Raw genomic sequence first — 13,397 nt, forward strand, 5'->3', positions numbered from 1 at the left:
CGAATAAATTTGCCTCGCACAAATTTGCGGCGAATTCCAGCGCTTTGCCGCCAGCGAATAAATTTGCAAATCTCCTGTGAAAATTCGCCGGTGAAAATTTTCACGATTTTTTAGTGAAAACCTTCAAACTTCACTATTTTTGAGTGAAATCCTTCAAATTTCACGATTTTTGAGTGAAATCCTTCAAATTTCAAGATTTTTTTAGTGAAAACCTCTGAATTTTATGATTTTTTCGTGATAGCGTTTGTATTTCACGATTTTTTGCAAATTTTTCGCCCATCACTAAAAATAACCTGAGATGGCGACTACACACCAATATTACAACTAAAATACAATACACTTGCTGGTTCAGGAATGAAATTTTATATTGTAGAGTGAATTATTTGCAGTGTAAACATTCTAATTTAGAAATAAAAACGACATCACAAAAATCATGACAGAATCCCTTTAAAGGAAATAGTTTAATAATGGCACTGTCCTCATATTAGTAGAATGGCTTCATCCAAGTAAAAAAGGATTTACATTATGATTTTTTTTTTTTTTAATAATTTGTTTTACTTTGTGCTTGCAGTAATTTCACTTGTATAAAGTATTTAAACATACATTTAAAATGTCCCAAATGTCATTCATACCCCAGCGTTCAATTTGAATTGCGGTATAGATCAATAAAACCTAAGAGGCATTGTTGAAGCGAATGAGTTTTTGAAATGCTTTTTTGAAATCTTCATTGAAAACAGTATATATGACAGGGTTAATAAGGGAGTTTAGATATCCCAGCCAAGTGAAGAAATCAAACAGTAGTGGATGAAACCAACAGGAATCTCTGCAAATAGGCAAGACCAGGGATACAACAAAAAATGGTAACCAGCAGACTATAAAGGCCCCCAGTATTATGCCAAGGGTTTTGGTGGCTTTCTTTTCTCTGGCTGCAGACAGTCTCTTTCTTTCTATAATACTATCAGCCAACTTTATCTTGATGTGATTAATACAGACAGGTGTTTCAGCAGTATGTGGATGTTCCATATGAACATTGGCATTGACTGAACAAAATGAAGACCCAGTTGATCCAGTGATTAGATGTGCTGTGGTAAACCTTTTCCCATATATGGATGGTGGTTTTAGAATCCTCGATCTTGCTGCTATATAAATCTTCCCATACAACATAATTAGAAGCACAGTTGGAATATAAAATGCACCACATGTGGAGTATATGGTGTATGAGATCTGGTCAGTATTAATTGTACATACTGTAAGTTCTTCGTAAGCTTTTGCTTGCCTCCAAAAGAGTGGGGGTATGGAAATACATATGGAAATAATCCACACCACCAATATCATCACAGCTGCCCTCCTAGCTGTCCGATGTTTTGTATATTCCAGTGCATCTGTGATAGCCCAGTATCTATCCAAAGCAATGACACACAGATGCAATATTGATGCAGTGCAGCAAGTAATATCTGAGAGCAACCATATGTCACATACAATTTGACCAAATGTCCATGTTTGTGTGACAGTGTATGCGATGCTTATAGGCATTACCAGGATGGACACTAATAGATCAGTAAACGCTAAGGAACCAATTAGATAATTTGCAGGGGTATGGAGCTTCCGAGTCATAACTATAGTAATAATGACAAAAACATTTGACAAAAGGGTAGCTAAAGTTATAATAGATAAAAGAACAGCAAGAGTGATCTTAAGCCCTAACAGTGTCGATTCTTCCTGTTCTATCATATTATTGGAGGAGTTAAACCCTTCTGATACAATAGGAAGGTCTTGATCAAACGATGTATTATAATGTGTCATTTTGTCCCAATTTTTTAAATGAACCCTTATCTATAATTATATTTATTATACTCTTACTTTTGGTTGCCAAGATAATGTTTTTGCTGACTAAATACCCATAATTGACTTAAACCACATTTCGGTTTTATATTTTTAGTCATCTTAAAAAAAAAAAAATATTTTATGCTTTGTATTTATTTTAATTTAATCTATTAAAACCCCCAAAACAGGTTAAAGGAGCTAATACATTTATACATTCTGTTATCTGAAGCAAAATACATCCTGTCTAACAATTTAAATGTGTATTAAAATATGTTATAAGAAATTCTTTAACAACTTTATTAATTACAAGCATTTTTGGATGCTAATACTATTTACTTAAAATGCATGTCTGTCATTTCCATAATATTAAAGCAATTTTCTTCTCAAACATTGAACTGTTGTTCATTAGCAGAATGTGTTCAATATGTATGCCTTAGTAAATCAAATCTGAGTTGTAGTTTTTAAGTGTAACAGGGAGTCAAACCTTACACTTTGTAATAAATTTCAAACATACAGAAATTAACTTAAGTAGATAACATCGCTTTTAAAGGACTAGGGAATAGGGCCCCGCTGATGTATATGTAGCACAATCTCTGTCCACGTAGAATCATGATACTGTTCTGAGCGAAGTACAAACCTTGATTGCCAATGTTAACATATCTCTCATTTATCCATTCACCCTAACAGAAAAAGAAAGCAACATTTCAATTACATTTTAATATAAGCACATACACACTGTATACTGTATTGGTTAGAAAAAGTTAAGTAAAACAGAGCATTATCACTGATGGATAGCTTTTACAGTCCTCTGTCCTGCTGTTATTACTACATGTATTCACAGACATTTCACAACATATATAGATATGATAGTGACTAGGATTACTGTCTGCACAATATGACAGGTATTAACAGAGTCAATTGTGAAATGACATAGTTGTCAACTGACATGTGATTTTCCGTTAAAGCAACCAGACAGACACTGCTATAAATATTAATTACATTTGCAAATAACATTTATGGAGTTTCCCTGTAACAATTTATTGGAGATAAATGATTTAATGTACTGTGTCACAAATATATACTAGGCTTGTAAAAAGAAAAAAATACTCTGGGAACCTATTTAGTAGCAGAGAAATCGGAGATAAAACGGGTTTCAATAAGAATTTTTACTTGAAATATCACAAAATGTATTTACTCAGTATTAAAGCACATACTCAAGTCAAAGTATATAGTTATTTATTCATTAAAATCCTGTATATATATATATATATATATATACATATATATATATATATATATATTTTTTTTTTAATAGTTTACATAGTATTTATGTACTTTTTTTTATAAATACCCCAATAAATAAACTTATGCCAAAAAGGGGGCTATTTTTTCACTTTAAGTCACCCATTCCCTCATCTAAAAAGCATGGAATGGAGTGTAGTCTTAACGCTATGGGGGTTATTTATCAAAGTCCGAATGTATTTCAATATTTTCTGCTACAAACTCCGATCAAACCCGCTCTGGTTTTTTCCGCTTTTTTATTATTAAATTTTCCCGAAAATTTGCTTTGCGTGAAAAAAATCATATTTTCATGATTTTTACGGATATTTTATCCGAGTTTCACAAATTTTTAGGATTTTTCTTCCAATTTTCATGATTTTCACTAATTTTGCAGATTTTTCACCTGAAAACTTCAGGATATTGCACGAAACCCAGCGCAAATCAAAAAATCATTCGGACTGCTCCCTGTGAGGGACACTCACCCTGGTGGTCTAGTGGGAGAGCGGGGATGCCCGCCACGCTGCTCCCCATCCTCTTCTGTGCTGGTTCCTTAGTGCGCGAGCGCACTAGCACTGGCGTAATGACGTCATCGCGCAATGGCGCCAAATTCAAAATTATTTAAAGGGGACTTGGCGTCCTATTCATGGCCTGTTATAGGTTAATCTCCTGTGAATTCCTGGTGCTATCTTGTTTGTATCTGATTCCTGTTGTGACCCCTGACTGCCTGATTAATTTGTCTTCTGTGATTCTGACCCCTGCCTGGTAATTGACTATTCTAAAATCTGTATTCTGACCCGTGCCTGTCTGACTCTTCTTGGTTGACACCCTGGTTTTGACCCTTGCCTGTCTGACTCCGATTGTATTCCGCCTGCACCGACCCGGCCTGGTTTTAACTACGCTTTCTGCCTGCTCCTTGAACTGTGACCGTCTGCCCAAAGACTTTGCTAACGATTGTGCCCTTCTGCTCATCCAGAACCCTTAGCTTGGCTCCTCTCTTCATAAGACCTGGCAGCATCCAATTAGCCGAGGGCTCCTCCCGAGGTGAAAGGCAGCTGTTAAAGGCAGAAACAAGAGCCAAGACCAGGGAGCCTAGCATTGGTTCTGGATTTTGGGTGCCGATTGTGACGCTCCCATTGACTTATATGCAACCTCGACAGGTCTGAGATGCCGGATTTTCAGATACGGATTTTTCCATCCTTGGGATTTAATAAATTCTGAAAAACCCACAAATTTTTCGTGATTTTTACATTCGGAGTTTAGTAAGTAATTTATTACATGGATAGATACATACTTACCAAAAAACATCAAGACGGCCCCATGAAACATTGAATTATGAAATCTAAAATAAGTAGTCCAAAGTGAGGCATTTGAAACATGAGACATTTAGATGGCTACTGTATATAATGGCAGAGCCTTACCTGCTGGACCACTGTGCTCAGCAAAGAACCTGAGACTCTGAGAGGACTTGCACATGGCATTCTATCAGCGATTCCAATTCTAAGGAAGACAATGAAAGAACGATTAAAATACATACAAATTCATAACCTTAATTCATATTGTGTTACTTCAAATTAAATGGGATATTGGGATAAATGGGAATATTTCTTATTGAAGTCTTGCAGGTGCATAGCTTGAGGTACAAGCAACAAATATAGACCTAATGTAGGCCTAGTCCATCAAAAGCTCCCAAAACCCTCATGTCCATAATGAAAACACCAATTTTTTTTCTGTTTTAATTCATGAAAGTCATCTCTTTTCAAACTTCATAACTCTGTATATGCTTACATGTTCCTAAATGGCCTTTCACTACAGACTCATTTGAAAAGTATTATTCAAAAGATCAGTGAGGAATTGTGTGCAGCATACCTGTATATCACACACACAATTTCCACAGATACTATGCTCTTATACTACTTTACACCAAACTACCCTGAAGTACAGCCATGTACATCTTATACATTGCCTTGTATAATACTGAATACTCATTTAGCACTATTCCAGTTGCATGATCCAAGTGCATCGTGCAACATTTTCACTACAGTAGCAGTACACTTCACATCCCTCATGTGCAGACCACAAGTTCTACTCAAAAGCTAAGATGGTAGTAAAGTAGCCATTTTTATAAAGGGTTATTTTAACACAAGTAGCTCTGATTTTAGCTTCTGTACATGGATTGGAAGGTCAACAAAATGCCATAAAATATGGTACCTGTATGCATTTTAGTACTTTAATTATATTAAATAATTAAACTAATTCATTCATTCATTCATTCAATGGTAAATCATTTTTTGTTAACAATAATCTGTATAGACATTTAAGCTGGTGCTTCTTTCTTTGCTTCAATTCCATGCAGTAAACCGAGTTCCATTAGATTTTTACAAACTATATATAAGGTATGGTACATTGTAATAATCACTTTAACCACTGATTAAAAGCTGGAAGAATTATTGTGTACATCTCTACTTTATTTAACAAAAGATAAAAGACATTGCAAAACAATGGACACTTTAGCTGTGACATGTGTATACTGTTTATATCAGGAACCAGTAAGTTTACAAGTTTCTTGTTTTTTCTCCAAGACGAATAAAGCATTGATAGTCCCAAACTCCCAATCAATAATCTTTTTTGTACATGGGCTCTGTGCAAGGGTAGTTATAAAACATACCAGCTTGTTTTTCTCTAAGGCCATACAACTATCAATACTCCTTATACCATTGGATTACTGGAAGGATTTATAATTCTCAAGAACATATGTTTTATTTACACTTACATCAGAGCTTTACAATCAAACCCTTAAGAAACAGCAGCTTGTTTTTAATCAAGTAAATATCAACAAATTCCATGTAATACCACATATACCTCCTCCATTCTAATACTTTTAGAACACAGTAGTATGAAAAAATGGCCTCTACACTCAACCAAATAGAAAATTCCTTTAGAGACCTGATGCAGAGAAAAACAACTTTAAGTTCTGTCTGATTCTTCCATTTTTCAGATTTTTCTCAAGAAACAGCAAATGGAACATATGCAACATTTTATCTATTTTCCGTTATTATAACGCTCAAAACCCTCTTATACAAAATTATACATAAGTATTCAAGGGACCTGGGTTTTTTCAGTTAAAGGGTTGTTCCAGATTTGGAGCATCGTACCTTATATTTGCTACCGCACAATTGAACATAATTTTAAAATATTACAAAATGATTATATTGAGTCATTTGCAATTACAGACAATATGTTTATAGTACATCAAAACAACTTTTTATTAGACTGGCTCAACAAAATAACAACTAATGGATTTTTGAAGAGAAAAAGTGTTTCATACCCTTTAAAAAGAGTTCCAGCTACATATTTCCAGCTACATTACTACTAACTTTTAGTTCAAACAAGACATAGTACTGCTACCCACCCACAAGTTTAATTTTATCAAATCTTTACTCTTCTTGCACAATTAATTTCAGTAAGTACATTTACATACTTCCAATGCTTGACAGATATTTTTTTTTATTTATAATATAAGCTGTTTGTAAAACACCATTGCTCTGCATTAACTGAGACAGGTCAGACCATTTTATACGCCACTGCATTCACACGTTGCGCCTTAAAATGTTTTAGATATCTTGAATGCATAAAAACAAGTCTAAATTATTGAAATTTTCCTTTTCATTTCTCTGGAAGAAAAGCACCAGCTCTGATATTTCAGAAGGTCTAATGGCTATTATTATTGATGATCCTATAAAAAATTGCTTTTAAGAAAGAAAGTGTTCTATAACTCAGTCAGCATTTATGTTTGGCATTTTATATGTAAACCATATAAAAGGCAAGAAAAGTAACAGAAGCGAAATAATAATAATAAAATCAGAACACAATAATAACATAACACAACACACTGCCATGCCAGGCTGTAGTAGAATCAGTGTGTAGCCTTGTTGTGTTAATGTAATATTTTGCTAGAGAAATTCTAAAAGTGCAGTATTTAAAAAATAATATTGCAGTGAAAAAGTAAGTATAGGCAAATCACCACATAGTTTTATAATGGGTGGAGTTTGGGTGGATAAGGCCATGGCCCAGTGTATATAAGAAGCACTTAAGATGGCACACTGTCACCATGTTAGATAATTAGATTGTACTATATTTAATTTGTATATTGTATCTGCAAAAACAAACTAAATCACAAGTGTGCAGAGTATTCCTAGAGGATGCAGTATCATAAATATTTCTGAATTACACAAATTATTTGAAAAGGAAGAGAGCCCAGATTTTAGGTGTATAATTATGGGCAATGTGGCAGTCGGATCCCCTATAACTAACAAGCAGCCTGTTCTGAAATAGTTTGCTAAATCAATTATATAGACTGTCAAGCAAAAACCTCCCGAAATTGCTTATATAAAATAAGTAGCCCTCTTACTTCTCTGCTGCATTATCAGATTTATGGAAAGGATTGGCACCTTAGCTTTTCAAACATTGTCAGAATATATAATACAGTACTGGAGTCTTTTTTCAAGAACACTAGTATGCAATCCCTAGGTAATTCCAAAGTAGTTCTGTGACTGGAAAAATGGTGTTGCAATTGCCCGATAAGAACTCCTAGGGGCAAGGACGAATTTACACCAGCAAGCGCTTTGCCGCACTTTGCGCCACTTTTTCAGGAGCAAATTCATTACCACTAAGCTAATTCACTAAAATGAAAAGTTGCATCTCAGCAGCTGAACGCTGGCGAATTTTTGCTAGTGTTACTTCAACAGTGCATGCATTTCATAGCGAAGTTTCGATATCGTTCATGGCTGACTTGCAAAACTTCGTCAGGACTCTTATGCTTATGTTAGTTTGAATAGGGCAGGTACATAAAGTCTTATAGACGTTTTTATTAGATGTTGGTGTATGAGCTTGAAGTGGCGACTTTTTATTACAAGAAACCATAATAAAGACAGAAAAGATCCTCTAATGCCCTAGACATGAGCCCACCCTAAAACAAATGTGCCATGCCCCTCAAATGGCTGGAAAAAAACGCCAGCATTTTTTACAACTTTAATGCATTTCTGGCATACAGGATATGATGTCACTGACATAAGATTGAGGAAGATGTAGTTAGGTTTTATCAGTTCTCGTGGTCTAAGGTGGTGAAGTAATTTCTAGTGAAAGAGGTAATGATCAGTAAAATTTGCATCTTATGAGTAACAACCATTTGCCAGAGCAAAAAGTCGCCTGGCTATAAGGTGTGAACGAACGCTAGTGACGGTCTAGTTTGCTAGCGAATTGTCCTCTACATATGTTAGTGAATTGGCGATGTCCCTGCAGATGAGATTTCTTGCGAATTGTCGCTAGCGATGGCCACTTTGCCCTTTAGTGAATCTGCCCTTTAGGATTTGCTTCCTGTACAGCTCTGCCTACATAGATTCAAATTTTCAGTGGCTGACTAAAAAATGTTATGTTTTAAAACATTTTTGAGAATTTGTAGACCCATTGAAAATGATGAGCAGAATCGGAATTTGATGCATTTGATTTTATTATGGTTTTTATTTGATTGAGTTTATATTTGTTTTTTTTAATAAGAATTCAAGGTTTATAAAATGTTGAGTTTATTCAAATTCGAAACAAATGTGAAAATGTTATAAATTTCTATTTTCATAAATAGGTCTCTTATAGGCCAACCAATAACTGCTGTGTGACTGCCTGCCATGCCAGTCACCATGTTCACTACTTTCGGTGAATGCAGGCAACCTTAGTTACCACCTTCCTGGAACCTCCAGGAATTCACTACACACCATTGGAACCATCAACCACTAAATGCCACCCACCATGTGCAGCATTGGGGCCTATCCCCGCCTCATCACTAGTAAATGCTCCTTTTTAATCTGTGTCAAATTAGCATGAACACCCCTGAACACTTGCCATGCCTATGACTACGTATCTTCGATATGAAACGCATCAGGATTGTGATCTTTTTAACTTGCCCATGCAAATTTTAGGGTTGTCAGCCCATGGGTAAACAGACCTTTACTTCCTTTGTCCTGGTATCTCACTCCTTCCTCTGACCTCACTTCATACCAGCTCCTCCATAAATCACTGTCCTGATTCACTTTTCTCTGCAATAACGTACCTAATTCCTAAGTTGCACGAATCTGTGGAATAACAGACCTATTGGGTTTATTCAACGTTTACATTTTTTTTAAATTAAATTTACGGCATGGAGATCCAAATTACAATAAAGTCAATTATTCAGAAAACCCCAAGTCCAAAGAATTTTGGATAAAAGATCTCATACCTGTATATGGAACCTTAAGTGATATGTTTTTACAGAGACATACAATATTCTGGGGTGCAGTTGCCTTTAAAGGTATTCGGTCACGATTTTTATAGTGTTGTTTTTCTAAATTACACTGTTTACATTGCAAATAGTTTAATATACAATATAAAATTTCATTCCTGAACCAGAAAATGTATTTTTTAATGTATAATATTGGTGTGTAGGCAGCCATCTCAGGTAATTTTGCCTACTCATGTGCTTTCGGAAAGAGCCAGTATTTTAGGATGGAACTGCTTTCTGGCAGGCTGTAGTTTCTCCTACTCAATGTAACTGAGTGTGTTGCAGTGGGACCTGGATTTTTACTATTGAGTGCTGTTCTTAGATCTACCAGGCAGCTGTTATCTTGTATTAGGGAGCTGTTATCTGGTTACCTTCCCATTGTTCTGTTGTTAGGCTGCTGGGGGGAGGGAGTGAGGAAGTGACATTACTCCAACTTGCAGTACAACAGTAAAGAGTGACTGAAGTTTATCAAAGCACAAGTGACATGACTGGGGCAGCTGGGAAACTGACAATATGTCTAGCCCCATGTCAAAATCAAATATAAAAAAAATTTGTTTGCTCTTTTGAGAAACTGATTTTAGTGCAGTATTCTGCTGGAGCAGCACTATTAACTGATGCGTTTAAAAAAAAACAAAAAACAACATGTTTTCCCATGACAGTATCCCTAAAATTGTAAATTAAGGAATACTATGGGGCATATTTATCAAGGGTCGAATTTAGAATTAGAAAAACTTCTAAATTCGAATTCGAAATTAAGTCAAAGTTTTTTTTTGGCCGAATAGGTCCGTTTTCAATCAAATTGGTCCGTATTCGGCCGAATTAGAATCGTACGAATCGAAAGAATAGCACATTCAATCGAATTGAAGTTTTTTCCAAAAAAAATTAGATTTTTCAAAGTCCACCTATTGACTTCAAATAGGTTGTAGGAGGTCCCCATAGGCTAAAACAGCAATTCGGCAGGTTTTAGATGGCGAATGGTCGAAGTCGAATTTTTAAAGAGACAGTACATGATATTTCGATGTTCAAATTTTCAAATTTTTTTCAAATTTGGACTATTCCCTAGTCGAAGTACACAAAAAATAGCTTGAAATTCAAATTCGAAAATTCACCTCGACTTTTGATAAATCTGCCCCTATGTATCTTTATGGGGCATATTTATCAAGGGTCGAATTTCGAATTTGAAAAACTTCGAAATTCGAATTCAAAAAGACCAACCAAAATTAAGTTAAAGGTTGCTTTCGGCCGAATAGGTCCATTTTCGATTTAATAGATCGAATCAAATTTGGACTATTCCCTAGTCAAAGAACATAAAAAAGCTTGAAATTCGAATTTTTTGAATTCAAAAATTCACCTCGACCTTTGATAAATCTGCCCCTATAATAAGCTCATATGGCACCAACACAATGTATGGCTGAGTGGATGAATATATTTACTGATTTGAGAAGTCTTAAAATACGCAGAATAACCTACCTACAGTTTAACTTCAGAAAGGGTGATTTAAAAAAAAATCTCTGATCACACCTCTAATCTTTGACTCTAGATTAAATTGATAATGCAGGACTCCATGTAAAAATAAGTTCTCATTATCCAATTTACTGTACTATTGCCCCGGGTTATTATACCTGCTCAAATAAAGGCAGCATATTTGTTATATTAAAATGTATAATGCAATTGCATGCATAATATATATCACACCATATACAACATTAAAACATAACATCAGGCTGAGGTGCAGTGTTCCATTGATATATTTTCAAGTTCCCAGAAAGCAATGCAAAAAGCAAATAAAACAAGCAGATAATGCAGAATTCAGAGCTGTGTGCACTCCATTAGGGCCCTTGTCAAGAAACAAGGTTCTTTTCAAACATAATTGAGACAAAATGTTCCAAAACAAGATTACAAAGACACAACAGGTCAGAACACAGTGAGTATACTGTAGCTATACAGAAAAAGATCTACACATCATAGAAACTAATTTCAATACAGGTACCTGAGAATGGTTGTCAAACACAGAAAAGAGGACACTATGTGACTTTCTGTTACCAAACCATTTTTTTATCAAATACTGAAAATGAAATTAGATCAACTTTCTAGCTGTGTCAACTCAGGGAAACTTGATTCCCAGTGCCCTCTGGTGCTTAGCTTCCACTGTGCTTTATTGTGTGGAGATGAATGGCCACAATGGCATAAAACTTGACACACGGGGCAAATTTACTAAAGGGCGAAGTGACTAACGCTGGTGACGATTCACCAGGGTTACCGTTTTTTGGCACTTTGACGATTTTACGATTTACCGACGATCGGGCGCAGGCGTAACTTCACTAGCGAAAGAGACAGACGCTAGCGCTCATTCGCACTCTATCGCCAGGCAAAATTTGGATGTTACTCCGCAAATTCACTAAGATGCGGATTTTACTGAACGTTACCTCTTTCTAACAGATTTTTTTTTGGGTAATTGGGTCCCCCCATACATTTTCTAACATATGGAACACAAACTATACACTGGGCTCATGTGTAGGGCATTATAATAACTATATTTTCTATATTAATGTTCCCTGGACTTGTGTAATGTAATGTATTTGCTGCAACATATAAGTCCATCAAAACGTTATAATTTCCCACCGTATGGATATTAGCCTGAGCAAAGACCTCTAACAAAGTTGCACTAGGCATAATTGAATCATCTTCGCATCTTCGCATTGATTGCCAATGTCATGTTAGCGGAAATTCCCCTGCATTCGGCGCCCTGGACGCAACTTTGCATTTTAGTAAATGAGCGTTGTCCTAGCGAATTTATGCCTGGGAAGGTGTTGCACTGGCTGTGATGCCGTCGCTGGCGAATTTTCGGCGCTTAGTAAATTTACCCCACAGACCAGACAAGAAAAATGAACAGTATCAGGATTAAGACAAGGGAACCACAATTTAACAATTCACCCAGTAACCACATAAAATGAGACTTATAAGGGTCCAGGGTAGATTCTTGGAATGGGGTACTGCTAGGGGTGTAAGACAAACTGAGGGACAGCTACTGTGACACAGGTGGTGACTTAAAATATGTAAGTGGATTTGTGCAATACGTGTGGACTAGTACTAGTTATCTCTACACAGAAATAGGGTTCAAGGGGTTCTGTTTCTGTATTCACATCATCACATTGGGTATTTGTTAGGTTCTCTTTATTTTAGATCTAGAGTAATAAGTACCTATCGCTATCACTCAGAATCCTTTCTTAGCTCCTCTTTTATTCCTTACTTTGTATAGACTTTGTTGGCTGGGCCTCTACCCATTCATACTCTTTGTTTGGGCTTTCTGCCTCAGGAAATAAATTTTTTTACAAACTGTCAGTGGTTCACCTTATCTGCCACATGAAGTTACTCTTGTCAAAGAACTGGTTGAATACAACATTTTTACTATAAGACATACCTCTTCTAAAGATGTTTTGCCCCACTCATTGAAATAACAGTAAATTGGTATGGCTGTATCAATGTTCCTTCTAATTCCATCCCAGTTATGTGCACAAATAGTATTTTAAAAACTGTGTGCTCAGGTCATAATTAATATGAAATTTTGTGTTTCACACAAAATTCTTTTTGTGGACAGCAATTTGTTGTGTGTAGTGATGGGCGAATTTATTCGCCAGGCGCGAATTCGCGGCGAATTTTCACGATTCGCTGCCAGCGAATAAATTCGCGAAACGCCAGCGTCAAAATTTTTTTCCCGAAAAAACGGACGCCAGCGTCAAAAACGGGCACCGGCGTCAAAAACGGGCGCCGGTTCGCGAATTTTTCGCCGTTTTGCGAATTTCGCGAATTTTTCGACGAAGCGAAACGGCGCAAATTCGCCCATCACTAGTTGTGTGTGCTGGCCTCAAAATTTGCAAATCATACAGCAGGGCTGTAAAAAAAATATGCAGGTTGCCAGTCCAGCCAGCATATAAAAGTGGTTAATTGGATCACACACATTTTCACAACTTGTGCATGGAAGGGA

At 36.0% G+C, this 13,397-nt stretch overlaps 1 protein-coding gene across 1 annotated transcript in view; it reads right to left on the bottom strand.

The window, feature by feature from the left end:
• Positions 1-431: 431 nt before the first annotated feature.
• Positions 432-13,397, bottom strand: part of htr1d.L (5-hydroxytryptamine (serotonin) receptor 1D, G protein-coupled L homeolog) — a 34,448-nt gene continuing 21,482 nt past the window's right edge. Inside the window, exons 2-3 of the mRNA XM_018245710.2 lie at positions 4,524-4,602; positions 432-2,504 (exon numbers count right to left, since the gene is read on the bottom strand). Of these exons, the coding sequence (XP_018101199.2) occupies positions 673-1,803 (1,131 nt within the window). The 5' untranslated portion in view covers positions 1,804-2,504; positions 4,524-4,602 and the 3' untranslated portion in view covers positions 432-672. The remainder of the gene's footprint in view (positions 2,505-4,523; positions 4,603-13,397) is intronic.

This window comes from Xenopus laevis, chromosome 2L (assembly GCF_017654675.1).
Source record: "Xenopus laevis strain J_2021 chromosome 2L, Xenopus_laevis_v10.1, whole genome shotgun sequence".
Taxonomy (NCBI): domain Eukaryota; kingdom Metazoa; phylum Chordata; class Amphibia; order Anura; family Pipidae; genus Xenopus; species Xenopus laevis.